Raw genomic sequence first — 25,251 nt, 5'->3', positions numbered from 1 at the left:
CTTGTTGAGTCCACAGAAGTTCTCAGGGTTCCACTCGATGTTCTCGTTCACCCAACTCTGAACAAACACGAATAAAGAGAAGAACAGGTGAGTTCATTTGTACTGCACAGTTGGTACACAAAGTACTTCAGTGTGCTGTACAGAATAATAAAAAGACAAATAAAATCACAATACAAACAAAACATAAACAATCGCTATAAAATGAATATTAAAAGAGAAGATTGTACACAGGACACATGTGTGAAGTACTTTCTGGTTCTAGTCCTGACCCAAGCAGCAGTGTTCTGGATGTTCTGGATGTTCTGGATGTTCTGGATGTTCTGGATGTTCTGTTCTGTCTTAAGGCTCGTTTGGAGAGGCCAGTGAGCAGGACGTTAACCTACTTGAGATAAACGTATGGATAAGTCTCTCTAAGTCTAGTTTTGGCAATATACTTTTACTTTTTACTAAATTTTTGACGTGTTTTTAGACGGTCAAAAGCTGCAGATGTTACTGATTTGATGTGGCTGTTAACGTTCAAGTCTGAGTCCATTATTACCTCTAGATTTCTATCCTGAGTTGAAGGTTTTAGAGAGTCTGGAGGTGACTACTGACACTGAATAAAACAGCGGAAAGAGGGACCAAAACTTTTACTCAGGTAAGAGTACTGTTGTACTGTATAATATGTAGTAGAAGTAAAACTTTGGGGTCTGAAAACCATAGTTAAGAATGTAACTGTGGTTCTATGAGTCCATACTGACCACCAGAGGGCGGCGCTGAAAACACTGAATGACTCTTTTTACACATGCACAGTTCAAGTATCAACACCAACGACGACTTTGCCGATATTCGGTCATTCAGTGGTCTCAGCACTGCCCTCTGGTGGTCAGGATAAATAGAACCTCGTGTACAGTTTGAGTTGTACTGACGACAGTAAAAGTCCCACTGCGCTGAAGTCTCACCATGTACGTCAAGACGGAGGTGATACAGGTTTGGTCTGTCTCTCTCTGCGAAAAAAACATTTAATATAAACATCAGTAATTTCAATGACACTGCAAACATTTAGTTTTTTTATTTTGTTTTTTCAATTTGAAAATGTCGACATTAGGCTCCTGGCCCAGTCCTGCTTTAGTCCTGGTTCAGTCCTGGTTCAGTCCTGGTTCAGTCCTGGCTAAGTCCTAGTTCAGTCCTGGCTCAGTCCTGGCTCAGACTCACCACGTCGATGATGGCGTAGATGACCATCTCGAGGTAGATGAGGATGGGCTTGCTGTGGTTCTTCACTGGTCTGAACATCTGGAACTTCTCAGTGGTTTTCAGTTTCAGGTTTTGGGCCAGATCCTCATAAGTGCAGGGCTCCATGAAGCTAATGAGGTCCATCTCTATATCTGGAGTCAGGTTTAAAGGTTCTACTTTACTCAAAATGGACCAGCTCTTGCAATACATTGTTTTAAAAGCGCGTTGAAATGATTCTTTAATGGTTTTAAAGGTCCCATATTACGTGAGAATGACTCTTGCAGCTTTAAGTCATGTTATAATGTTGTAACCTTCTCAAAAACAGACCTGGAGTTGTGTTTTGTTTCATTCACACATTTATTATTAGTCAGAACTCAGCCTAAATCTGCAGGTTTGTGCGTTAAACACGAGAGAATGAAACAAAACACAACTCCAGGTCTGTTTTTGAGGAGGTTACAACATTAGAACAGATATAACAGATCAGAAATTAGTTTTTTGTCAGATCTGGCACCTTTTTAAGTCGGTCAAATGTGTTTATTTTTCATCTTCTCATCTTCGTATTGCTCATCTTAAATATATTCATTTCAAAGTTTGACCATTTCACAAAGTTTATTCTCAGAAATAAAACCAAAATCAATCGTATTTGACTAAAATCATCAAACCTCTGCTCTGTTTTCGAATGTTTATTGCGTAAATATATAATTTTTCTTACTTTGAGCGAATATTTATAAATTATAAATGCTCCTAAACCACAAGTCAATATGGGGCATTTTCAGCAGGAATCACACTCACTTCAATAAAGAATTTGAGGAAAGTTTTGCAGCTAAACTCTGATATAAAGTACTGTATTGTATGTGTGTATTTTCTGCTGGTGCGACTTATACTCCAGAGCGAATTATATATGTTTTTTTTTTTTCATTATTATACATTTTTTGTTGGTGCGACTTATACTCCAGAGCGAATTATATATGTTTTTTTGTTTTTTTCATTTTTATGCATTTTTCACTGGTGCGACTTATACTCCAGAGCAAATTATATATGTTTTTTTTTTTTTTCATTTTTATGCATTTTTCACTGGTGCGACTTATACTCCAGAGCGAATTATATATATATATATATATATATATATATATATATATATATATATATATATATATATATATATATATATATATATATATTTTTTTTTTTTTCATTTTTATGCATTTTTCACTGGTGCGACTTATACTCCAGAGCGAATTATATATATATATTTTTTGTTTTTTTTTCATTTTTATGCATTTTTCACTGGTGCGACTTATACTCCAGAGCGAATTATATATGTTGTTTTGTTTTTTTTTCATTTTTATGCATTTTTCACTGGTGCGACTTATACTCCAGAGCAAATTATATATGTTTTGTTTGTTTTTTTTTCAATTTTATGCATTTTTCACTGGTGCGACTTATACTCCAGAGCGAATTATATGGGTTTTTTTTTTTTTGTTTTTTTTTTCATTTTTATGCATTTTTCACTGGTGCGACTTATACTCCAGAGCGAATTATATGTTGTTTTTTTGTTGTTTTTTTCATTTTTATGCATTTTTCACTGGTGCGACTTATACTCCAGAGCAAATTATATATGTTTTTTTTTTTTTTTTTTTTTTTTTATGCATTTTTCACTGGTGCGACTTATACTCCAGAGCGAATTATATGTGTTTTTTTTTGTTTTTTTTTTCATTTTTATGCATTTTTCACTGGTGCGACTTATACTCCAGAGCGAATTATATGTTTTGGGTTTTTTTTTGTTTTTTTTCATTTTTATGCATTTTTCACTGGTGCGACTTATACTCCAGAGCAAATTATATATATATATATTTTTTTTTTTCATTTTTATGCATTTTTTGTTGGTGCGACTTATACTCCAGAGCGATTTATATATATATTTTTTTTGTTTTGTTTTTTTTCATTTTTATGCATTTTTCACTGGTGCGACTTATACTCCAGAGCGAATTATATTTGTTTTTTTTTTTTTTCATTTTTATGCATTTTTCACTGGTGCGACTTATACTCCAGAGCGAATTATATGTTTTTGTTTTGGTTTTTTTCATTTTTATGCATTTTTCACTGGTGCGACTTATACTCCAGAGCGAATTATATATGTTTTTTTTTTTTTTTTTTTTTTTTCATTTTTATGCATTTTTCACTGGTGCGACTTATACTCCAGAGCGAATTATATATGTTTTTGTTTTTTTTTCATTTTTATGCATTTTTTGTTGGTGCGACTTATACTCCAGAGCGATTTATATATATATTTTGTTTTGTTTTGTTTTTTTTCATTTTTATGCATTTTTCACTGGTGCGACTTATACTCCAGAGCAAATTATATATGTTTTTTTTTTTTTTTCATTTTTATGCATTTTTCACTGGTGCGACTTATACTCCAGAGCGAATTATATATGTTTTTGTTTTGGTTTTTTTTTCATTTTTATGCATTTTTCACTGGTGCGACTTATACTCCAGAGCAAATTATATATGTTTTTTCTTCATTATATATACATTTTTTGTTGGTGCGACTAATACTCCAGAGTTCGGAAAATACAGTAGTTTGACTTGTGTAAAATGATACCAACAAAAGACGAAGTTTAAATCAATGAACTGGACAAATCGTAAGAGTGACGATGCTTCGCTGCTCGTCCAAGCCGCTTCTTCATTCCACAGAACGATTTGTCCAGTTGACAGATTTTAAACTTCGTCTTTTGCCGTCAGACCTGGACGACTGAGGACGACACAGACGCGACACCGACAGGCCGACGCTCTGCTGTCCCTGTAGAACTTAACGCTGTTGAGATCGCGGCTCCAAATAAAACGATACAACCTGAAGAACGCCAAATTAGGTCCAACCCTGAGGTTCCAAATCGGCGTTAGGGTCTCATTTTAGGCCTGTTAGCGTAGCGTAGCAACAATAGAGGCGTTACCATGGCAACCAGAGCTACAAGACCCTCCAGAACCCGACTAACTAACGCTAACGCTAACCTCGTGACAGGCTTGGACGTTTTTTTAGGTTTAAATACAACAATTACTTCCTGATAGAAGCTGGTGAATTCAATAACTGTCCCCAAGCAAACATGTCGTATGATTTAGTTTTACCGATCTGTGGCCCGTCCCATGAGGTCCCAGGAAGCCCAGGGGCAGGGGGCTCAGCGGGAGGGGGCGGGGGCGGGGGGAGGGGTTTGGGACGGCTGTTTCCTTTTGGACGAGTGCGGACGATGGACGATCCAAGAGCTCCTCCTGAAGAGACAACACGCAAGAAACAATTGATATTTTTGATATGTAAGAATAAGAGAGTAACGCACGAGAATGAGGCTGATGGAGCTGAAGTGCGCCATCTTTTGAGGAAACGTCGGTATTACAGGGAAAAGGTCAACTGAACAAGGTTTACTCTTACCTATTTTAATATAATTTGGTCAGTGGGGCAGATTAATAAGCCTAAAAGTGATCGGGTTCAACGTTTGTGAATTTACCTTTTAGATATTTCATTTCAAAGTACTATGTGATCATCAGAGAAACTGTCTCTGACCCCATTTGCATGACATCATCACAGTGTCTCGTCTGAAAACCGCCAATGGAGCTTTTACTGCGCTCTTGAATGCCTTTGCTTTGGCAGATTTTACAATGACCTCATCTCCCAGCACTACCGGCGGCAGATGGAATGAAATATTAAAAAAAACAAAATGGCTAGCGCGTTAGCTAAGTCCATTTCTATACAGTCTGTGGTCTATGTGCAGGAGTGTCAAACTCACATCAGCAAAACGGTTCACCTCAAAGATATAAAAAATATGTCTGTGTAACTGCGTAACTCCTGATAAACTGACATTTTAAGATGTCTCGGGCCACATAAAATGACATGGCGGGCCGCGTTTAGCCCCCGGGCCTTCAGTTTGACACATGTGGTCTATGGTCTTTGATAGAGATGTTATGTACAACCTCATACACGTTGAATAATGTTTGATTTTGAAGGTGAGTGAATACATTTAAATGACCAAAAATATCGGCAGAGTGTATCGGTTGTCAGTCTCTGGATTCTAAACAATCGTTATCGGCACTGGCCATGAAAAAAACACATATCGGTCCATCTCGAGTTCTAACGTCCTCAAAAAAGTCAGTTTAGCATAATATGTGTCCCTTAAATAAAGAGTCGGTCCATGTCTGTCTCTGATCTGTGTTACATAATCCTGTTTTAACCATGTGACAAAATAAAACACTAGACACGTGTGCACAGCGCCCCCTGCTGCTCCACTGTTTCCACTGTTTAAAAAGCTTCTGCAACAAGATAAATCAAAACAAACGTAGTTTTACACGAATGAAGAGACTCACCGAGAGAAACACGAGGAGAAAAGACACGACGCACATCCTGAACGTCACAAAACAAAACATCATCAGCGAGAAAAAAAGACAAACGTCCAACTCAGAACTGTAATACTACAAAACCAACTACTACTACTATGACTGCGACTACTACTACTGCTACTAGTGCTACTACTACTACTACTGCTGCTACTGCTACTACTGCTACTACTACTCCTGCTACTACTACTACTACGACTGCTACTGCTACTAGTGCTACTACTACTGCTACTACTGCTACTGCTACTACTACTACTACTGCTACTACTACTGCTACTGCTACTAGTGCTACTACTACTACTACTGCTACTACTGCTACTGCTACTACTGCTACTGCTACTACTGCGACTACTACGACTGCTACTGCTACTACTGCTACTACTGCTACTGCTACTAGTGCTACTACTACTGCTACTACTGCTACTAGTGCTACTGCTACTACTTATACTGCTACTTCCACTGTATTTACCAGTACTACAAACAGCTAAAGTACATTTCTAGAAACAGAATGTCTTTGTGAGTCGTTTAAGGTAAATATCAGTTACACCGAGAAAAGACGAGAGCAAATGAGGAACTGAGAACTGTTAAGTACTTTTTCAAATTAAAAGTGATATTTTTTTCATCTTTCTACCATGTTCTAACGCTGTTCCCTCATCAAAAACACGTCTGAAGAGGTTTCAGAGCATGTTTCATGCATGTCTGAGTAATCTAGAGATCTCTCCCAGGCCTTATTCAAACCCTCCTTACGGTTAGCTGTAAGATTCTGTACGAGGCTCCGCCCACAAACCTACATCACCCACGCTCCCACACGACAATCCTCCATAAATCTACAAAAATATAATACAAAACTGTGCACTACGACTTCACAAACCTGGTGTGATTGTGTTGTGATAGTGCTCTGAATGGGGAGGGTGTTAGCAAAAAGAGCAAAGAGATGAGGGAGTCACAGCCATTAATACTTTACCTCTACTTTAATACCCCATAGAAGTAAATACCTCCTCTTTAATACCCCATAGAAGTAAATACCTCCTCTTTAATAACCCATAGAAGTAAATACCTCCTCTTTAATACCCCATAGAAGTAAAATACCTCCTCTTTAATACCCCATAGAAGTAAATACCTCCTCTTTAATACCCCATAGAAGTAAAATACCTCCTCTTTAATACCCCATAGAAGTAAATACCTCCTCTTTAATACCACACAGAAGTAAAATACCTCCTCTTTAATACCCCATAGAAGTAAATACCTCCTCTTTAATGCCCCATAGAAGTAAATACCTCCTCTTTAATACCACACAGAAGTAAAATACCTCCTCTTTAATACCCCATAGAAGTAAATACCTCCTCTTTAATGCCCCATAGAAGTAAATACCTCCTCTTTAATACCACACAGAAGTAAAATACCTCCTCTTTAATACCCCATAGAAGTAAATACCTCCTCTTTAATACCCCATAGAAGTAAATACCTCCTCTTTAATACCCCATAGAAGTAAATACCTCCTCTTTAATACCACACAGAAGTAAAATACCTCCTCTTTAATACCCCATAGAAGTAAATACCTCCTCTTTAATACCCCATAGAAGTAAATACCTCCTCTTTAATACCACACAGAAGTAAAATACCTCCTCTTTACTCCCCTCACAACAAGAAGGTCACAGGTTCCACTCCCAGTCTTTTCTGTGTGGAGTTTGCATGTTCTGCCTGTGTCTGTGTGGGTTTGATTCTGGGCATTTAAAGTCCAAAGAGATTATGTAAAAAGTATTGGAAAATTTAAAAAAATGAAGTAAAACTCACCTGTGAAGAGGAGCAGAATGCAGCATCTCGTGAACATGTCTACAAAGGATGCTTCTTGGAGGGACTGTTGAACGGTGCGACCTAAAAAAGTCCCGGTCTAGTCCCGGTCTAGTCCTGGTCTAGTCCTGGTCCAGCGGGACTCTTGGACACAGCTGTGCTTCAGTGGGCGTAGCATTAGTGGTGATGGAGATATGAATGATTGAAGAGACCACTTACAGACGTCACCGAGGCAGTGTGGGTTTAACGATACTGAAATCTGATTTAGTCCTGGTCTAGTCCTGGTCTAGTCCTGCTCTAGTCCTGGTCTAGTCCTGGTCTAGTCCTGGTCTAGTTCTGCTCTAGTCCGAGAATCAGAGGAAATGAAAAGTTGTAATTGAATCCTTCTGCAAATGATGCTGAGATAAAATCAGAGCACTGTGTAATACTTCAAATAAATCAACGTTTTTGCAAATCAGTCCCGGTTTGATCCTGATTTAGTCCTGGTTCAGTCCTGGTTTAGACCTGGTTTAGATCTGGTTTAGTCCTGGTTTAGTCTTGGTTTAGTCCCAGTTTAGTCCCGGTTTAGTCCCGGTTTAGTCCGGGTTTAGTCCTGGTTTAGTCGTCGTTTAGTCCTGGTTCAGTCCTGGTTTAGTCCCGGTGTAGTCCCGGTTTAGTCCGGGTTTAGTCCTGGTTTAGTCGTCGTTTAGTCCTGGTTTAGTCCTGGTTTAGTCCCGGTTTAGTCCCGGTTTAGTCCCGGTTTAGTCCCGGTTTAGTCCCGTTCAGTCCTGGTTCAGTCCCGGTTCAATCCCGGTTTAGTCCCGGTTCAGTCCCGGTTTAGTCCCGGTTTAGTCCCGGTTCAGTCCCGGTTTAGTCCCCGTTTAGTCCCGGTTTAGTCCTGGTTTAGTCATCGTTTAGTCCCGGTTTAGTCCCGGTTTAGTCCCGGTTCAGTCCCGGTTCAGTCCCGGTTCAGTCCTGGTTCAGTCCCGGTTTAGTCCCGGTTTAGTCCCGGTTTAGTCCCGGTCCTCTCTTCACTAATGGCTTTAATGCTGTGGCTGATTCCTCTGAGGCCGACAGGAAGAGGAAGTATTGATCTAGGACAAAATGGAGGATAATTAAAAGTGTAAAAACTCATGAAAAATCTGATCCTTCCTGGAACGACTCTCATCCGGGTCCATTTAAAAACAAAAGCCAAAGTCATCATAGTCACGTATTAGCCGCAGACTGTATAAAGAGTGTCACGGCAACCAAAGAGCCAATCAGGAGCGAGGGTTTGGAAGGTCACGCCCCCTCCCCGCTCACACCGCTGTCGTAGCAATGATCAAACCTGTTGCTAACGCTAACGGGAGCGACTTCGAGGAAAAACAGCAATTTGACTCTTATTGAAGTTCGTATCTTAAATCACGGACGCAATAGTGAAATAAAAACACCAAACACCAAAACGGAAGTGCACACACGCTCACTTCCTGTTAAGAACGTGTCAGCTAGCAGGTTAGCTACGTCCGTTTATACGTTCAGTGTATTTCCTGTTGATTTTGCTGTTTTTTTTAAGCATCACTTCCCTTTTTTCTGTTGCAGATTTACTTCCTCTTCTGTTCCCGCCTTCGATTATGACTCCGCCCTAATGCGCTGCACCTTTTTGTCGTTAGCTCCTTTTAGTTCGTGCAGTTTGTTTCATTTCGACGGTCGCACACTTCGTAGGCTGCATTTGAAGGGCACTTACGTCACTTCCGGCGCGACAAATGTGACCGACAAAAGTTCTCTGCGTTTCCGTGGAGATCGGCCGTGAATGAAGCGTGCATCCGAGCAGACTTCACCCACTTCTATGTCCCATCATGCACCACGCGTGACTTCTTTTATGGGAGAAACAAGGCCTATTTTCTTAACCTCCTGAGTCCTGGTGTCCTCATCTGTGGACGACACGTTTTGGGTTGTCGAGGCCAGAGTGCAAATTTTTAGAAGAACAGCAGCAACAAGAACATGTTCAATTTTGAATATTTCTAAGAGTTTAGAATATTTATTATTTATTTATTTATTTATTTATTTATTTATTTTTATTTTATTATTTATTTTATTTTTTTATTTTATTTATGTTTTTTTATTTATTTCATTTATTTATTTATTTATTTTTATTATTTATGTTATTATTTATTTATTTTATTTATGTTTTTTTATTTTTTATTATTATTTATTTATTTATTTTTATTTTATTTTATTATTTATTTTATTTATTTTTTTATTTATGTTTTTTTTTATTTATTTCATTTATTTATTTATTTTTATTTATTTTATTATTTATGTTATTATTTATTTATTTTATTTATGTTTTTTATTTTATTATTATTATTATTTATTTTATTTTTTTATTAATTTATTTTTATTTTATTTTTATTTAAAGGCACATGTCTTCCTGCACCTGTCAACAGCACAAATGAGACACATTGTTCCAGAGGCAAAATTGTTGTTTCTTATTTTATATTTTTACACTGATGTGAAATAATGTGTGTGTTCAGGCACTTAAGAGTTTTTGCAAATAAAATCATGCAAGCGCTCGCGTCTCAGGAGGTTAAAGTTTTGTAACACTAGCTACACCTGTAACGTTATATTTGCCTGTTGATATTCAAAAGGAAAGATTAATCCCTTACTTCCTATTTTTGCTTTTCGTGCCTTGGATTCATTAAATCTTTGTCAAACTTCTCCTGAGTCTGGGTCAGTTTTGAGGCTTTTCCTGCACAGACCTGACACGTTGCAGTTACAGTTTTTTTCCACTAGAAGGCGCCACTTCCAAACAGAGGTTGATATATTACTGTAAGGCAAACCTCAAGGTCAATATTTAATGAACAAAAAAACATAATGAACTAAATTGTCTTAAAGGTTCTCTGTGTAACTTTGATCTGCCACTGGCTTGAATGTTCCACAGTAAAGCATTGAATTACAGAACTCATTTTAAAGCAGAGTGAAAGTGACTCATTACAAATCCTTGTTCACTCAGTGGGATTGAGGTGAATATTTGGGCAGTGAGACTTTAACCCTGGACTTGGACTTGAGTCAATAAACTTCATGTCGAGTGTGAGGCTCATTCTTCTGATAAAACACTCGAGTCCGACACACCTGTCCTGACCAGCTCTGTCACCATTTCAAAAGAAAGTACATATTTACACTGAACAAAAGAGATTCATGACAAACATTCCAGATGGTTCAGGGTTTTTTTTCTGATTAAACAAACATTTCCCAACACTGTTAAAATCTGTTAAACCAAATAAAAAATGTGTTTCTGTAAATTGAGCCGTGTCCTGCAGATTTTACTGCAGCTTTACACATTTGGACAAAAGAAGGACAAAGAAAGACACGAAGCAGAGCGTAAAGTCAACCAGCAGTTTAATAAATACACAGAGTGTGTACTGTGTCACTGCAGTGTGTGTACTGTCACTGCAGAGTGTGTACTGTGTCACTGCAGTGTGTGTACTGTCACTGCAGAGTGTGTACTGTGTCACTGCAGAGTGTGTACTGTGTCACTGCAGTGTGTGTACTGTGTCACTGCAGAGTGTGTACTGTGTCACTGCAGAGTGTGTACTGTGTCACTGCAGTGTGTGTACTGTGTCACTGCAGAGTGTGTACTGTGTCACTGACAAAAACTCCACCAAAAAACACATTTAGGGAGTAGCATCATGTCAGTTGTGGAAGGTAACACAGTAAAAGTAGTTAAAGTACTGTATTGAAGTATACATTTTAGCTATGTTTACTTAAGTAGATTTTAAAGTGGATAATTTTTACTTTTAGTTCACTACATTTGAGTATTTTTCCCCCAGTAACTTTACTTTTACAAAGCTAATAAATAACAAAACCGTGTACTTGACTGTCATGAACTTTAAAGAGCTGCCTGAGGCTCCACTTTATTATTCAAATGTTCTGTTTGGATAATGACTCGTTTTGTTGACAGAGAAGACCTCGTCACAGTTTGTATTTCACGTGGACAGGAGCAATAAACCAGAACAAACATCTCCAGACAATAGAACTCGGCCCAGTTTGAACTCATCCCTGGCGCTCAGTCACATTTTGTGTCCGGCGCTTTCACCGTTTCATAAAGTTCTACGATCACTACTGAGCCTGGACCACAAGATCCTTAAAGGTCCTTTATAAAACAAAACTTTAAGTCGTGTTATGATGCTGTTACTCCCTCAAAAACACACCTGGCTGGAAAAGAGCTTAAAAACTCATCGTGGAGAATGATGAGGATGCTCTGACCTCCACCTGCAGGTTAAAGGTCACATATTACAGTTTTGTCGTAACGTCCGCGGGATCAAAGGTAAAAGTTTGACAGAGTTTATTCCAAACAAGAAAATGTGAATGTTGGTTGACGGAGCAGGTCGTGGAGAACGGCGTCGTAGGCTGACGTCTTCAGAACGGTCGTAGGAAGCTGGGTCGGAGGCTGAGGCGTTCGTAGCGGTCGTGGAGAGCTGGGTCGGAGGCGGAGGTGCAGGGTAGAAGTATTGTGACCATAAAGACGAAAACTAGACCGAGGAGGATACACGAACGATCCGACGGCGTGTGGAGGATCCTCAGTCCCTTTGTACTCCCGAGGTGGAGGTTTGATTGCTGATTGGCTGCAGGTGTTTAGTGGGCGGTGCCAGAGTCTCCGCCCAGTTCCGGACGCAGAAGGGAGAAGGACCGACTGCGATCTTGACAGTTTTTTTTTTAAAAATCTATGTTAAAATGTTGTTTTCCAGGTCTGTTTGCGACGAGGAAACGACATTAGAGCATAGGTTTTTAAAAAATACCGTAACATGTGACCTTTAACCTGCAGATTGAAAACCGCAGAAACGAAACGGTCCCTGACAAACGCAGAATAAACGAATGTAAACTTACCTCATGCATTCAGAGCATCCTAATCATTCACCACGATGAGTTTATAAGCGCTTTTCACAACTTTCGGAGACCAGACAGTAAAGCTAACGCCAGCTAGCATGTGTTTCCTAGCAACCATAATGTAAACAAGCTCTACTCAGCGCTACCGCCTCTTTGTTTTCTACTTTTCGTCACAAATTGCCACTTAACTGCTGTAAAACCGTGTCTCATCCGACCAAATCGAGTCAGGATTATTGTGTCATAGTAAATGAAAGTGTCTCTGGACGGTTTGCACAGTCTGCCCGTGCCTCTGTCTCTGGTCCCTGGGTGTTTTCTGCTAACTCCACCTCGCGCCCCTCACCCGGGCTTTGTGTAGTCATGGCCCTTGTGTTTACTTCACGCTATACGTTAAACTGCACGGTCACATGGGTCCAAGAGGTGGAGATGGCGGCGGTGGTGGGGGGGTTGGTTACCGCGGCGACGCTCTCCACGCGGCGGATGTGTGTTTGTGCCATAACTGTACTGTGCTTCATTCGCTCTGATGGTGTTTGGTGCAGATTCAAAGTTTTGTGTGATTGTAATTAGAACATTTTAAGAGTAAACATTTTTCCTCCATGTGTTTGAGTCAGACGGGGCTTGCCCCAGCACAGATCTAGTATATAAGCAACTCCTGATTTTAAAGTAAGTCCACTGTGTGCCAGGTGAAGGGAGGGGCCAGGTGAGGGGAGGAAGGAGGGGTCAGGTGAAGGGAGGGGCCAGGTGAGGGGAGGAAGGAGGGGTCAGGTGAAGGGAGGGGCCAGGTGAAGGGAGGGGCCAGGTGAGGGGAGGGGCCAGGTGAAGGGAGGGCCTGGTGAGGGGAGGGGCCAGGTGAGGGGAGGAGTAAGGGAAGGATGGAGGGGCCAGGTGAGGGGGGGGGCCAGGTGAAGGGAGGAGTAAGGGAAGGATGGAGGGGCCAGGTGAGGGGAGGGGCCAGGTGAGGGGAGGGAGGAGGGGATTAGGTGGGGAGAGGCACCAGGTGAGGGGAGGGGCCACGTAAGGGGAGGGGTCAGGTGAGGGGAGGGGTCGGGTGAAGGGAGGAGGGAGGGGTCAGGGGAGGTGATAAGTGATGGGAGTGGGAACAGGTTTCACATCTACCGTCTACAGGTCAAAATGAGTAAAATAAACTTAAAAACAAAATGAAAAACAGAACTAGTTCATTTTAAAGAGTTTGTCGTGGTCCAAAGTTATTCCTCACTTTCCTTATGAATTCAGAGCATGTTTAAAGTCTTTTATGAACAAGCTGCTCATCCTAACAAGGCACAACTGACGCTGGAAATAAAATAAACATGAGAAACACACCTCTCATGCACGCTCCTGCTCCTCGTACACACCCCTCTCTCCCTCCTCCTCTCGTGCACGCTCCTCGTACACACCCCTCTCTCCCTCCTCCTCTCGTGCACGCTCCTCATACACGCCCCTCTCTCCCTCCTCCTCTCGTGCACGCTCACCTGTTCTCTCTGTGTCTCCTCCACCTCACCTGTCCTCACCTGTGCTCTGTGTCGTGCTCAGAACAGCAGAGACACAGGAGGCAGAGGGACATGGCGAGGCAGGCTGCTTCATACGCTCGCCCTGTGTTTCTTTTAACCGCCCTGGTTACCATCTTATACATCTCCTGGCTCAGTATGTCCGGATGCATGAGGTGATTTTAATTCAATTTTTATTTTTTTTATTCTATTTCATGTTATTGTTCAGTTGCTTTAAGCTTTTTTGGTGCCATTTTATAAGGACTTCACTGTAATGAGCGTAAATAAAGAAGGGCGTGGGGTTTAGGACATTGATTAAGTACTAAGGATTAAACACGGATCATTTAAAATCTATTTGTACATTTAATTTAATTTAGAACAAACTTTACTTTTCTATTAAAGCCATATATTGTGGAACATTTTTTTTAGACAAAGTTGTATTGTACCACAGGAGCAGACAACTGTGACCAACCAAGGCAACCACGGGCTAGATACTTTTAATATTTGCTCTGATGTGTTTTCAAAGTGCATGTGATAAGTTTGACTACTCATTTTCACTGAAACACAGTTAACATCATTATACACTCCTGATTAAAATTTTAAGACCAGTTTAAAAATTGCAAGAGTTTACATTTTGCTCTGTTGGATCTTAAGAGGCAGTGATTCAAAATGTAGTATTCAAAATGCAAGATCAAACGTTTAGGACCACATCTCAACCTTTTTGTGTTTTGACAGACAGCCAATCAGATCCTCCGACACTGAATCCAAATTTTTCCAAAGATAAAGGCTGTGGTCTTAAACTTTTGATCAGCTGATGAACATCCTGTATGATATAAAACTATGATAGACATTCAGCACAGGTATGTGACAGTGGAGGCAGCAGGTTTGTGTAGGTCAATAAAGTCTCTGTCCATCTGTCCATCCATCAAGGGACTATCCACCAACCCAAGTAATAAAACATCATAAAAACCTGCCATATGCTCTTTAAGCTCTTTGTGAAATATACAACAGTTTGGACGCACACGCTCATTCAATGTTTGTTTTTTTCTTTACTTTTACTACTTTTTATACATGTACACATTTTATTACGTACAGGAGACATCAAGTACATACAGTAGTACAGAGATATATGGAAGTATGTGGCAAAGAAAAAACAGAAGTACAATTTTTAAATATATTTATACTCAAATCCTCAAAGTATCCACCCTTTGCTGTTGTCAAGTTATTTCATATTTTTTTCTTTACTACATAATTCCATCTATTTTGCTTCATATATCTGATGTCTTCTGTATGTATAAAATGAAGAAAGTACTACACATAAATAAAAAAATTAAAAAAAAACATTGAATGAGAGAGTGTTCAGACTTTTGACTGCCAGTGTATTTGTCGTAACGGTGGGTGTAGGACCAAGGGATGCAGACTCGGGGCAGATTTACAGTGTTTATTGTACAGGTAGTGCACAAGACAGTTCAGAAAGTTCATACGGGATGTAGGTAGCGGGAGGCAGACCAGACGGGCGTAGGGCAGAGCGGGCAAGAGACATCCAGGGCCGGAGCACGACAGGAGCACAGGAGCACAGGAGCACAGGAGCACAGGAGCACAGGAGCACAGGAGCACAGGAGCACAGGAGCACAGGAGCACAGGAGCACAGGAGCACAGGAGCACAGGAGCACAGGAGCACAGGAGCACAGGAGCACAGGAGCACAGGAGCACAGGAGCACAGGAGCACAGGAGCGACAAACGCAGCACAGACAGGGTGAGCACATGCAGACGATCTCACACCGAGTGTCTTCTTCCATCTCCTCTTATCCATGGCAGGTGTGGTGATTAGCCAGATGGGGAGCAGGTGTGCACGGGAGGAGCCGAGAGCTCCACCCAGCTCCAGGTACAGGCAGGTGAGGGAGGGGGAAGAGCACACAGGGAGACAAAACGGGAACAGAAAAGCACACATCATGACAGTATTTTATGATCTTAAGACGAGATAATCCTTTATTTCTTCCACAGTGGGGGAATTACAACGCACATGTGGAGGAGAATAAAAACAGGCAAGATCAATATAAATGACACTATAAAGATTTACACTAAATAAAATCTAACACGACACTAAAGACATAAAGAGCAGGTAAAGTGACTTGGGTAAATCATGTCCAGTGCTGTGACACCTCATTGGTCTATTATTAATGTTCATATCTTGAGGTATCGACAAAATGGCGAAATAAAATCACCAGGGTCATGTAGAGCGGGTTAATACAAACATGTTAAAACCAAAGTGACGAGTCTGAAAACAGCATTTACAGAGATAGAAATAGAAAAATGATTTGCACCCATGCTCTCTTCCTGTTTGTAACGCAGCAGCAAACAGGATAGCTATGTCCATTTATATAAACAGTCTATACGTAAGGTTGACATTATGTTACAGAACTGCACATGACTCCTACAGGTGGAGCATGTGCAGAGCGTGAGATCTTGGCGCACCAAATAAAAATATATGAATATTTACCCTTCTGTCTGCAGGGTCCCAGTCTACTATAGAGCTATCTCACAACAGCAGGGTCCTAAGTCGTCCACGACTCCTCCCACCACGACAGATCCACCCGGCCTCACCCCCATCCCCATCCTGCACCGCAAGAACTACAGCAAACTGCCCGAGTGGGACTTCGACGATAAGTACAGGACCGACAGGCGTCCGCACAAGACGACACAGGTCTGTTTATATTTACATCTATACAACTATACATTACGTGATATCAGCCACTTCAGTTATGTTCCAGTGGTACATCCCGTGTAGGGGCTTGTCCTCCCATGGTGGTATCTCCAGTCCCTCTTCTTATGCACCTTGCACAACACAAAAAAAAAAAAAAAAGTAAGAACAGCTTACTGAAAAACTATTGGTTAACTTGTGACTGTGTGTGAGAGATTTACACAAACACACAAATCAGCTCTCCTGTTGTAGTTCCATTTAGGTCAGTTCTTTCTGGTTAAATAAACATTACATTAAAAGTCTAAAAGTTTTGCAGCTAAAATCTGATATAAAGTAGGTTCATTTGTGTAAAAGGTTCTATGTTCATGTGATCGATAAGTCAATGCTGCACCGATTCTTTGAGGCTTTAACATGGCTCTGTAGTCCTAATAGAACTTATTTACTGTGGAGATCGCAGCCCCAAGCAAAAAATACAACCCAAATGACAATGGCAGTGGCCACAGCAACTTCAGGAATAAGGTGAATAGGGCTCATTATGCTATTTTCTGATCTGTTCTAATGCTGTTTCCTCGTCACAAACAGACCTGGAGTTGTGTTTTGTTTCATTCTCACATGTTAAGCACACAATCCCTGCATTTTCTGTAGTATAGGACCTGTAAAAAATAAAATAAAATACAGAACATAGTAACAAATGCAGTGTGATCTCGTGTGCAGAAATGTGACAGCAGTTTGTGGAGGAGGATCCCGTCAGAGCCGGAGCTGAGAGACAAGTTCATCCCAAACCTTCGAATGTACGTGTACAACGGCAGCATCAGCATGAGCGAGTGGAACAGACTATCACACTTCAACAACCCCTTCGGCTTCATGGACTACAGACACCAAGGTCAGTCCTGCTCTAGTCCTTGTCTACCCTCACTTTAGCAAAAGGTGAAATTTTAATCTGTCAGCTGGACAAATCGTAGGAGTGAGAAAGTAAACAGCCACTCCATAAGAGAATGCACCGACACTGTCATGAGAGCTCCTCAGGACCCCAGTCTGCTGTGCATCTACATCTCAAAGCCACTAACAACTCATTTGAAGACAGTGAGGTTCAGATCTTAGGGGAGTTAAAGAAGTTATTTTTGTAAAGAAAGAGAATCCTTCCTTAAACAGGAATGGGAGCTTGAGACATTATCTCTCACAGATCTATGATTCCATCCTCAGAACCAAAGCAAACAAAAAGAAACAAAAGCAAACAATAGGAGGGCCATTAAAGGTTTAATGGGGTCATTAAGGATGAAACAGGAGACAATACCTGTTTTTAGTTTCAGTGTAGTTAGCTCCTCCCTTCAGACAGATATAAGGCAGTGTCCACCAGCAATCTGACCAGAACTGAAGAAGCGGCTTGAATGAGCAGCAAAATGTCTTCACTCCTACAAAGATTTGTGCAGCTGATGGATTTAAATTTCGCCTTTTGCTATGGATCAGACCTGGACGACTGAGGGGTTACACAGACACCCTCACTTTAGGGAAAATTGTTATTATGAACATTATATTTGAATTGAATATTTACTCATACTCTCTCAGATGTGATGGCCGGTCTGAGCCTGGTCCAGAAGCCCAAGGAGCCTCTGCTGCTGCCTAAACCAGGCAGAGACTGCATCACCTGTGCTGTGGTCGCCAACGGAGGAGTGCTCTGGAGGTCCAAGAAGGGAGCAGAGATCGACAGCCATGACTATGTCTTCAGGTCAGACTACTGTGGCAGAGTGGTTAACCTGCCTCCTCTCAGTGAAGAGGATGTGGGTTAGACTCCTGATCTCTCTGAGTGGAGTGTTATGTTCTCCCTTTGTTACTGTGACAGAGTTAGTTTCCTCACTAGGGCCAGACCTCATAGTTTCTGTTGCAGTCCAGACCCATTGAAAACGTGTGGCACATTATCCAGCCATCCATTTTTTTTTCACTTTATCCGGGTCGCAGAGGCAGCAGTTTCAGCAGGGAAGCCCAGACTTCCCTCTCCACACACACTTCCTCCAGCTCTTCCGGGAGAATCCCGAGGCATTCCCACGCAGCTGAGAGACATAGTCCCTCCAGCGTCTCCTGGGTCTTCCCTGGGGCCTCCTCTCAGTGGGACGTGCCCGGAACACCTCCCTAGTGAGGTGTCCAGGAGGCATCCGAAATAGATGCCCGAGCCACCTCAACTGACTCCTCTCGACGTAGAGGAGCAGTGGCTCTACTCCGAGGTCCTCCCATGTGACTGAGCTCCTCACCCTCTCTCTAAGGGAACGTCCAGCCACCCTGCAGAGGAAACTAATTTTGACTGCTTGTATCCACAATCTTGTCCTTTCGGTCATTGCCCAGAGCTCATGACCATAGGTGAGGGTAGGAGCATAGATTGAGGTAAATCGAGAGCTTTGCCTTCGGACTCAGCTCCTTCTTTACCACAACGGTCCGATACAGTGACCGCATCACTGCAGACGCTGCACCGATCCAACTGTCAAACCATCCATCCTTCCCTCACTCGTGAACAAGACCCCGAGATACTTGAACTCTTCCCCACTTGAGGTAAAGGCTCTTCACCCACCCAGAGAGGGCAAACCACCTTTTTTTGGTCGAGAACCATGGCCTCGGATTTGGAGGTGCTGATTTTCATCCCAGCCGCTTCACACTCGGCTACAAACCGCCCCAGTGCTGCAGGTCCTGGTTCGATGAAGCCATCAGGACAACATCATCTGCAAACAGCAGAGATGAGATCCTGTGGTTCCTGAACCAGACCCCCTCTGGCCCCTGGCTGCACCTAGAAATTCTGTGCATAAATATAATGAACAGAACCGGTGACAAAGGGCAGCCCTGGCGGAGTCCAACAAGCACCGGGAACAGGTCTGACTTACTGCCGGCAATGTGAACACAGCTCTTGCTGCGGTCATACAGGGACCAGACAGCCCTTAGCAAAGGGCCCCGGACCCCATACTCCCAGAGCACCCCCCAAAGGACACGAGGGGCACGGTCGAATGCCTTCTCCAGATCCACAAAACACATGTGGACTGTGGCAAACTCCCATGAACCCTCGAGGACCCGATGGAGAGTATAGAGCTGGTCCAGTGTTCCACGACCGGGACGAAAACCACACTGCTCCTCCTGAATCTGAGGTTTCGACTATCGGTCGGATTCTCCTCTCCAGTACCCTGGAATAGACCTTACCGGGAAGGCTGAGGAGTGTGATTACCCTGTAATTGGAACACACCCTCCGGTCCCCCTTCTTATACAGAGGGACCACCACCCCGGTCTGCCATTCCACAGGTACTGTCCCCGACCGCCACGCGATGTTGCAAAGGCGTGTCAGCCAAGACAGCCCCACAACATCCAGAGATTTAAGATAGATGTTTGATGGATCTCATCCACCCCCAGAGCCTTGCCACCGAGTAGCTTACCAACCACCACCTTACCAGCCAGGGTGACGGACGAATCCACCCTTGAGTCCTCAAACTCTGCTTCCTCCTCGGAAGACGTGACAGTGGGATTGAGGAGATCCTCAAAGTATTTTTTCCATCACCCAACTACGTCCCCAGTCGAGGTCAGCAGCTCTCCACCCGCACTGTAAACAGTGTTGGTGAAGAACTGCTTCCCTCTCATGAGGCGTCAGACGGTTTGCCAGAATTTCTTCAAGGCCGACCGATAGTCCTCCTCCATGGTCTCCTCGAACTCCTCCCAGCCCGAGTCTTTGCCTCTACGACTGCATGGGCTGTGGCACGCTTGGCCTGACGGTACCTGTCGGCTGCTTCAGGAGTCCCACAAGCCAGCAAGGCTGGATAGGACTCCTTTTTCAGCCTGACGGCATCCCTTACTTCCGGTGGCCACCATCGGGTTTGGGGATTGCCACTGTGACAGGCACCAGAGACCTTGCTAACACAGCAGCCGCATCGACAATGGAGGTGGAGAACATGGCCCACTCGGACTCCATGTCTCCAACCTCCCCTGGGATATGGGAGAAGCTCTCCCGGAGTCGTGAGTGGAAGACCCTGCTGACAGAGGGCTCCACCAGACGTTCTCAACATTCCCTCACGATACGCTTGGGTCTGCCACGTCTGTCCGGCTTCCTCCTCTGCCAGCAGATCCAACTCACAACCAGGTGGTGATCGGTTGACAGCTCAGCCCCTCTCTTCACATTTGTGAAGGCCCCATTGATGCTGAAAGGTACATACAGGTTTTGGAGCAACATATGCTGCCATCCAAGCAACGTCTTTTTCAGGGACATCTCTGCTTATTTGAGCAAGACAATGTCAAGCCACATTCTGCACATGTTACAACAGCGTGGCTTCGTAGTGAAAGAGTGTGGGTACTAGACTGGCCTCCTGCAGTCCAGACCTGTCTCCCATTGAAAACCTATGGCACATTATGAAGTGCAAAGTACGACAACAGAGTTGTACATTCAGCAAGAATGGGAAAGGATTCCTCCTGCAGAATTTCAACAATTAGTGTCCTCAGCTCCCAAACGCTTATTGATTGTTGTTAGAAGGAAAAGTGATGTAACACAGTGGTAAACATGCCCCTGTCCCAGGTGTATTGGAACGTGTTGCAGACATCAAATTGAAAATGAGTGAATATTTGCATAAAAACAGTAAAGTTTATCAGTTTGAACATCTTTGTAGTTTATTCAGTTCAATATAAATTTAAAAGAATTTTCAAATCATTGTATTCTGTATTTTTTAAGTTTTACACAGCGTCCCAACTTCATTGTAAATGGAGTTGTAGTTCTGCACCTGTCTGCACCTGTGTCCTTCTGTCTGATTTGTTTTCTTTTTCTTCTCAGGGTAAATGGAGCAGTGATAAAGGGTTTTGAGGAAGACGTTGGGAATCGCACCGACGTCTACGTTCACACGGCTCACTCCATCACTGCATCTGAAATAATCTTCAGAAAATATAACTATATCAGAGCCCCACATGACCCGGTATGCATGAACAACCTATTGATGTTTTGCAGTGACATCATGCTGGGGGCTTCTTCATGTATGTCTGTGGCAGAATGTTCAGCAGTTACCATGGTGACACAACGAACGTATTAGCAAACACAGCCTAATAAGTCTATAGACTGTTTGAAAACTCAAGACAAAACACAGAATGGATTTAAACAGCACATCTTCAGGAGTCTGCGATCAATCGGAGCGTTCATGGACCTGTTTAGAAGTTGATTTTCAACAAAAAAGTTGAGAGCGACCAACTGAAAAACTATTGGCTAAAACTAGCTAACTTGTGACTGTAATGTTATTTGAGAGGGACTTGTTTAACAGCACGAATCAGCTCACCTGTTGTAGTTCCAGCTAAGTGATAAAGTTTTAAAACAAAGATCAGATTAAAGTCTAACATGAGCAACACTTTAGTTAACGCTTTAGACAGAGCAGTGCCTCCTGTTAGCTTTACCATAGACATTCATAGATGCGATACTCTCTATCTCTGCCCATTCCTACAACTCAATCACTTTGCGCTGATGCTCCCAGAGTTACGTCAATTCAAACTCTATGGTGTATGGTGAACCCAGTCTCCATATTTGTCAGGATTTGGGGTTTTTTGCGTGTTCTGTGCTGTTTTCCCTCGTCCCTTCTGTGTTTGAGCTTGGAGCTGGACAGAGACTCTGGCACCACCCCCACCTGCTTCTGATCAAGCAATCCAGCCTTTACCTGTTAGTACGAAAAGACTGAGAACCAAACACTCTGAGCCAGATCGTCTTGTCATCTTCCAGTATTTTCTTTTCCATTTTTTTCTTCATGCCATGCTCTGGTTTATCTGTTCATGTATCCTACAAACTAGAACCACTCTGCTCCGTCCCAACTCTCCATGTCCGGTACGAACACCCCAGCCTCTGACCCTGCTCCAAGACCACTGCCTACGACACCACTCCCGACTGTCTGCTCTGTCTCCTTTCATTCACATTCATTTATCTGCAAATAAACTCTGAACTGTTTCCTGAGTCTGTATCTTTGGTCCCTCCGTCAGTCTTTACAACAGAACAATCTGGCCAAAATGGACCAACCAGACCAAATGCTACACTGGGCGTTTCCACATCTTGGAATAATCATTGGACAAAACGAACAGAATATCCGGAGTCTGCTCATATGCAACCACACCCTGACTCAGCAAGGCCCTCAGCTAATGAACCAGGTTTCTGCTTTGCTCACTTACCTGCCTGTCTCCTGCTTGCGGGTGTGTTCCCTGTTCCCCGACCTGTCCACTCCTGCCCCAAAACAATGTAGCGCCGCTGGACACCGTCTTCCGTCCAGGGACCTCCTCACCCTGCTCCTCTCCCTCCTCTCCTCACCCTGCTCCTCTCCCTCTTTGGACCCCAGATCCTTGCCTTTGACCCTGGGACCCACGACCTGCTCCAAGACCACTGCCTACGACACCACTCCCAACTGTCTGCTCTGTCTCCCTTCATTCACATTCATTTATCTGCAAATAAACTCTGAACTGTTTCCCGAGTCTGTATCTTTAGTCCCTCCATCAGTCTCTATGACAATATTAAAGAATATAACATGTTTATTTCATGATGTTTATGTCTTTTATCTGGTCTCTTCACAGTCACATGTAAAAGAGGAGGTTTAGTGCCACTTGATGCTCACCAGAACCACACAAGTTCAGAAATCTCATTGAGACGTGGTTAGCCGTTATCTCAAATGACACTTTTATGGTGTTCCAAACTTTTTCTGGACTTGCTAACTAGCTAAGTGGATGATAGATTTAGCATCAAACAACGTGTTTATTTGTCTATGAGATTCTGGTTCATTCTTGGTTCTAATCCTGGTTCAGTCCTGTTTTAGTCCTGATTCAGCCCTTGTTTATTGTTTAGTCAAAGTTTAGTCTTGGTTCAGTCCTGGTTTTATATCTTCAAACTCTGATGTGATGTTGTTTTCCAGGGTATAAAGTACGTGCTGATCCCTGAAGGCATGAGGGACTTTGAATGGTTGACTGGACTTTACAAACGAGAGAGACTCACTAGTGGATCATATAAAGGACGCCGGTAAGAGTATAGTCCTACATGGTTCAGTCCTGGGTCAGTCCTGGTTCAGTCCTCGTTCAGTCCTGGTTCAGTCCTCGTTCAGTCCTGGTTTAGTCCTGGTTTAGACCTGGTTTAGTCCTGGGACAGTCCTGGGTCAGTCCTGGTTCTGACTTCTCTTCTGGTCTCTAGTCCCTGGACTCAGTACTCGGGTCAGTTCAACGAGACGCGGTTCTACGTTCTTCACATGGACTTCCTGAGATACGTCAGAAACAGGTCACTGTCACTTTAACTGTGATTATTTCTATAAAGCTCATAAAATCAAATCTGACCTGTGACCTCTGACCCTCAGGTTTCTAAAGTCCCCCACACTGAACCATGGATACTGGTCCATCGTCCGACCCACAAATGGAGCCTTCATGATGTTCTTGGCTCTGCAGCTCTGCGACAGGGTAAGACCGACACTGACAGCAACCGATCGGTGAGTGCGTTCATGAGTGTCCCAGTTAAGACAGTGCTCTGGAGATGACGTCTACATGACTCTAAATATCCATGAAAACATGAGGAATACTGGATATTTAGAGTGGTAACTATGGCAACCATGGCACAGATTTGGCGAGAAGCTAAACATGTAGTAACCTCGCTAACCTAAGGACTTTTAGCATGTTTTTCACAACAAAGGAACAAAATATACACTTAAATCAGACCATGAGACAGAACATGTCACAGCTTCAGGAAACGGCCTTAGTCAAAAATACTACAGAGACTCACAGCATTAGTTTAGTACAAAGACACAGACACAGACGTGAGCCTGGTGTTAAAAGGAGGTTGTATTAAACAGTAGATTTAATTTGTTTATATGTATAAATACTATTTCTTTAAAAGCAGTAGCGTGCAGTGACTTTCATGGGTAGAAAAGCAGATTAGAGGAGGTTAACAATATTTAGTCCACACTTTTATACTGACTACATTACAAACACAACTGCAGGTTTGTTTGTAATGAAGAAACATTAAAACATGGAACAGAAAAATAGATGGGCCCTTTAAATTACACAATTTCTATGTTTCAGGTGGATGCGTACGGATTTATAACAGAAGATCACAAGAAATACTCCAACTACTACTTTGAGCGTGGAGCTAATACTCACATTGTGTTCTATGCAAACCACAACTACATCCTAGAGAGCACAGTGTGGAGAAGGCTTCATGACCTGGGCATCATTAACCTGTACCTGGGAAAACCACAAGAGCCCACACAGCGCCCCCCGAAGGAAACACAGAGCCCTCCTAAGGACGCACAGGCCCCTCCCAAGGACGCACAGGGCCCTCCCAAGGGTGCACAGGCGCCTCCCAAGTACGCACAGGCCCCTCCCAAGGACGCACAGGGCCCTCCCAAGGATGCACAGGCGCCTCCCAAGGATGAAAAGGCCCCTCCCAAGGACGCACAGGCCCCTCCCAAGGATGAAAAGGCCCCTCCCAAGGACGCACAGGCCCCTCCCAAGGACGCACAGGGCCTTCCCAAGGATGAAAAGGCCCCTCCCAAGGACGCACAGGGCCCTCCCAAGGATGAAAAGGCCCCTCCCAAGGACGCACAGGCCCCTCCCAAGGATGAAAAGGCCCCTCCCAAAGACGCACAGGCCCCTCCCAAGGATAAACAGGCCCCTCCCAAAGACGCACAAGGTCCTCCCAGGGACGCACAGAAAACTAACACTACAAAAACCTAATGAGGCCGGTGTCCAATATTGACTGAAAATGTCTTTAAAAGGCCCATATTAATATTTTTTGATTCATGTTCTAATGTGGTTTCCTCAAAAACAGACCTGGAGTTGTGTTTTGTTTCATTCACACATGTCTAACTCAAACAGAAAACAGTC

The 25,251-nt window shown here is 42.9% G+C and overlaps 2 protein-coding genes across 2 annotated transcripts in view; one reads left to right on the top strand and one right to left on the bottom strand.

The window, feature by feature from the left end:
- LOC117387610 (5-hydroxytryptamine receptor 3A-like) overlaps positions 1-7,426 on the bottom strand; it is a 14,321-nt gene extending 6,895 nt beyond the window's left edge. Inside the window, exons 1-5 of the mRNA XM_033985148.1 lie at positions 7,390-7,426; positions 4,339-4,479; positions 1,195-1,364; positions 942-986; positions 1-57 (exon numbers count right to left, since the gene is read on the bottom strand). The exon at positions 1-57 is cut by the window's left edge and continues 53 nt beyond it. Of these exons, the coding sequence (XP_033841039.1) occupies positions 1-57; positions 942-986; positions 1,195-1,364; positions 4,339-4,479; positions 7,390-7,426 (450 nt within the window). The remainder of the gene's footprint in view (positions 58-941; positions 987-1,194; positions 1,365-4,338; positions 4,480-7,389) is intronic.
- A 6,264-nt stretch (positions 7,427-13,690) lies between these two features.
- LOC117386968 (alpha-N-acetylgalactosaminide alpha-2,6-sialyltransferase 2-like) lies at positions 13,691-25,222 on the top strand. Its single transcript, XM_033984353.2, has 9 exons — positions 13,691-13,888; positions 16,227-16,416; positions 17,128-17,296; positions 17,980-18,139; positions 21,200-21,338; positions 23,298-23,401; positions 23,570-23,653; positions 23,730-23,829; positions 24,448-25,222. The coding sequence occupies exons 1-9, from the start codon at positions 13,788-13,790 to the stop codon at positions 25,099-25,101; spliced, it is 1,701 nt and encodes a 566-aa protein (XP_033840244.1). The 5' UTR covers positions 13,691-13,787; the 3' UTR covers positions 25,102-25,222.
- Positions 25,223-25,251: the final 29 nt, after the last annotated feature.

This window comes from Periophthalmus magnuspinnatus, chromosome 19 (assembly GCF_009829125.3).
Source record: "Periophthalmus magnuspinnatus isolate fPerMag1 chromosome 19, fPerMag1.2.pri, whole genome shotgun sequence".
Lineage (NCBI taxonomy): Eukaryota > Metazoa > Chordata > Actinopteri > Gobiiformes > Gobiidae > Periophthalmus > Periophthalmus magnuspinnatus.
This window is presented reverse-complemented; position numbering and strand designations above follow the sequence as displayed.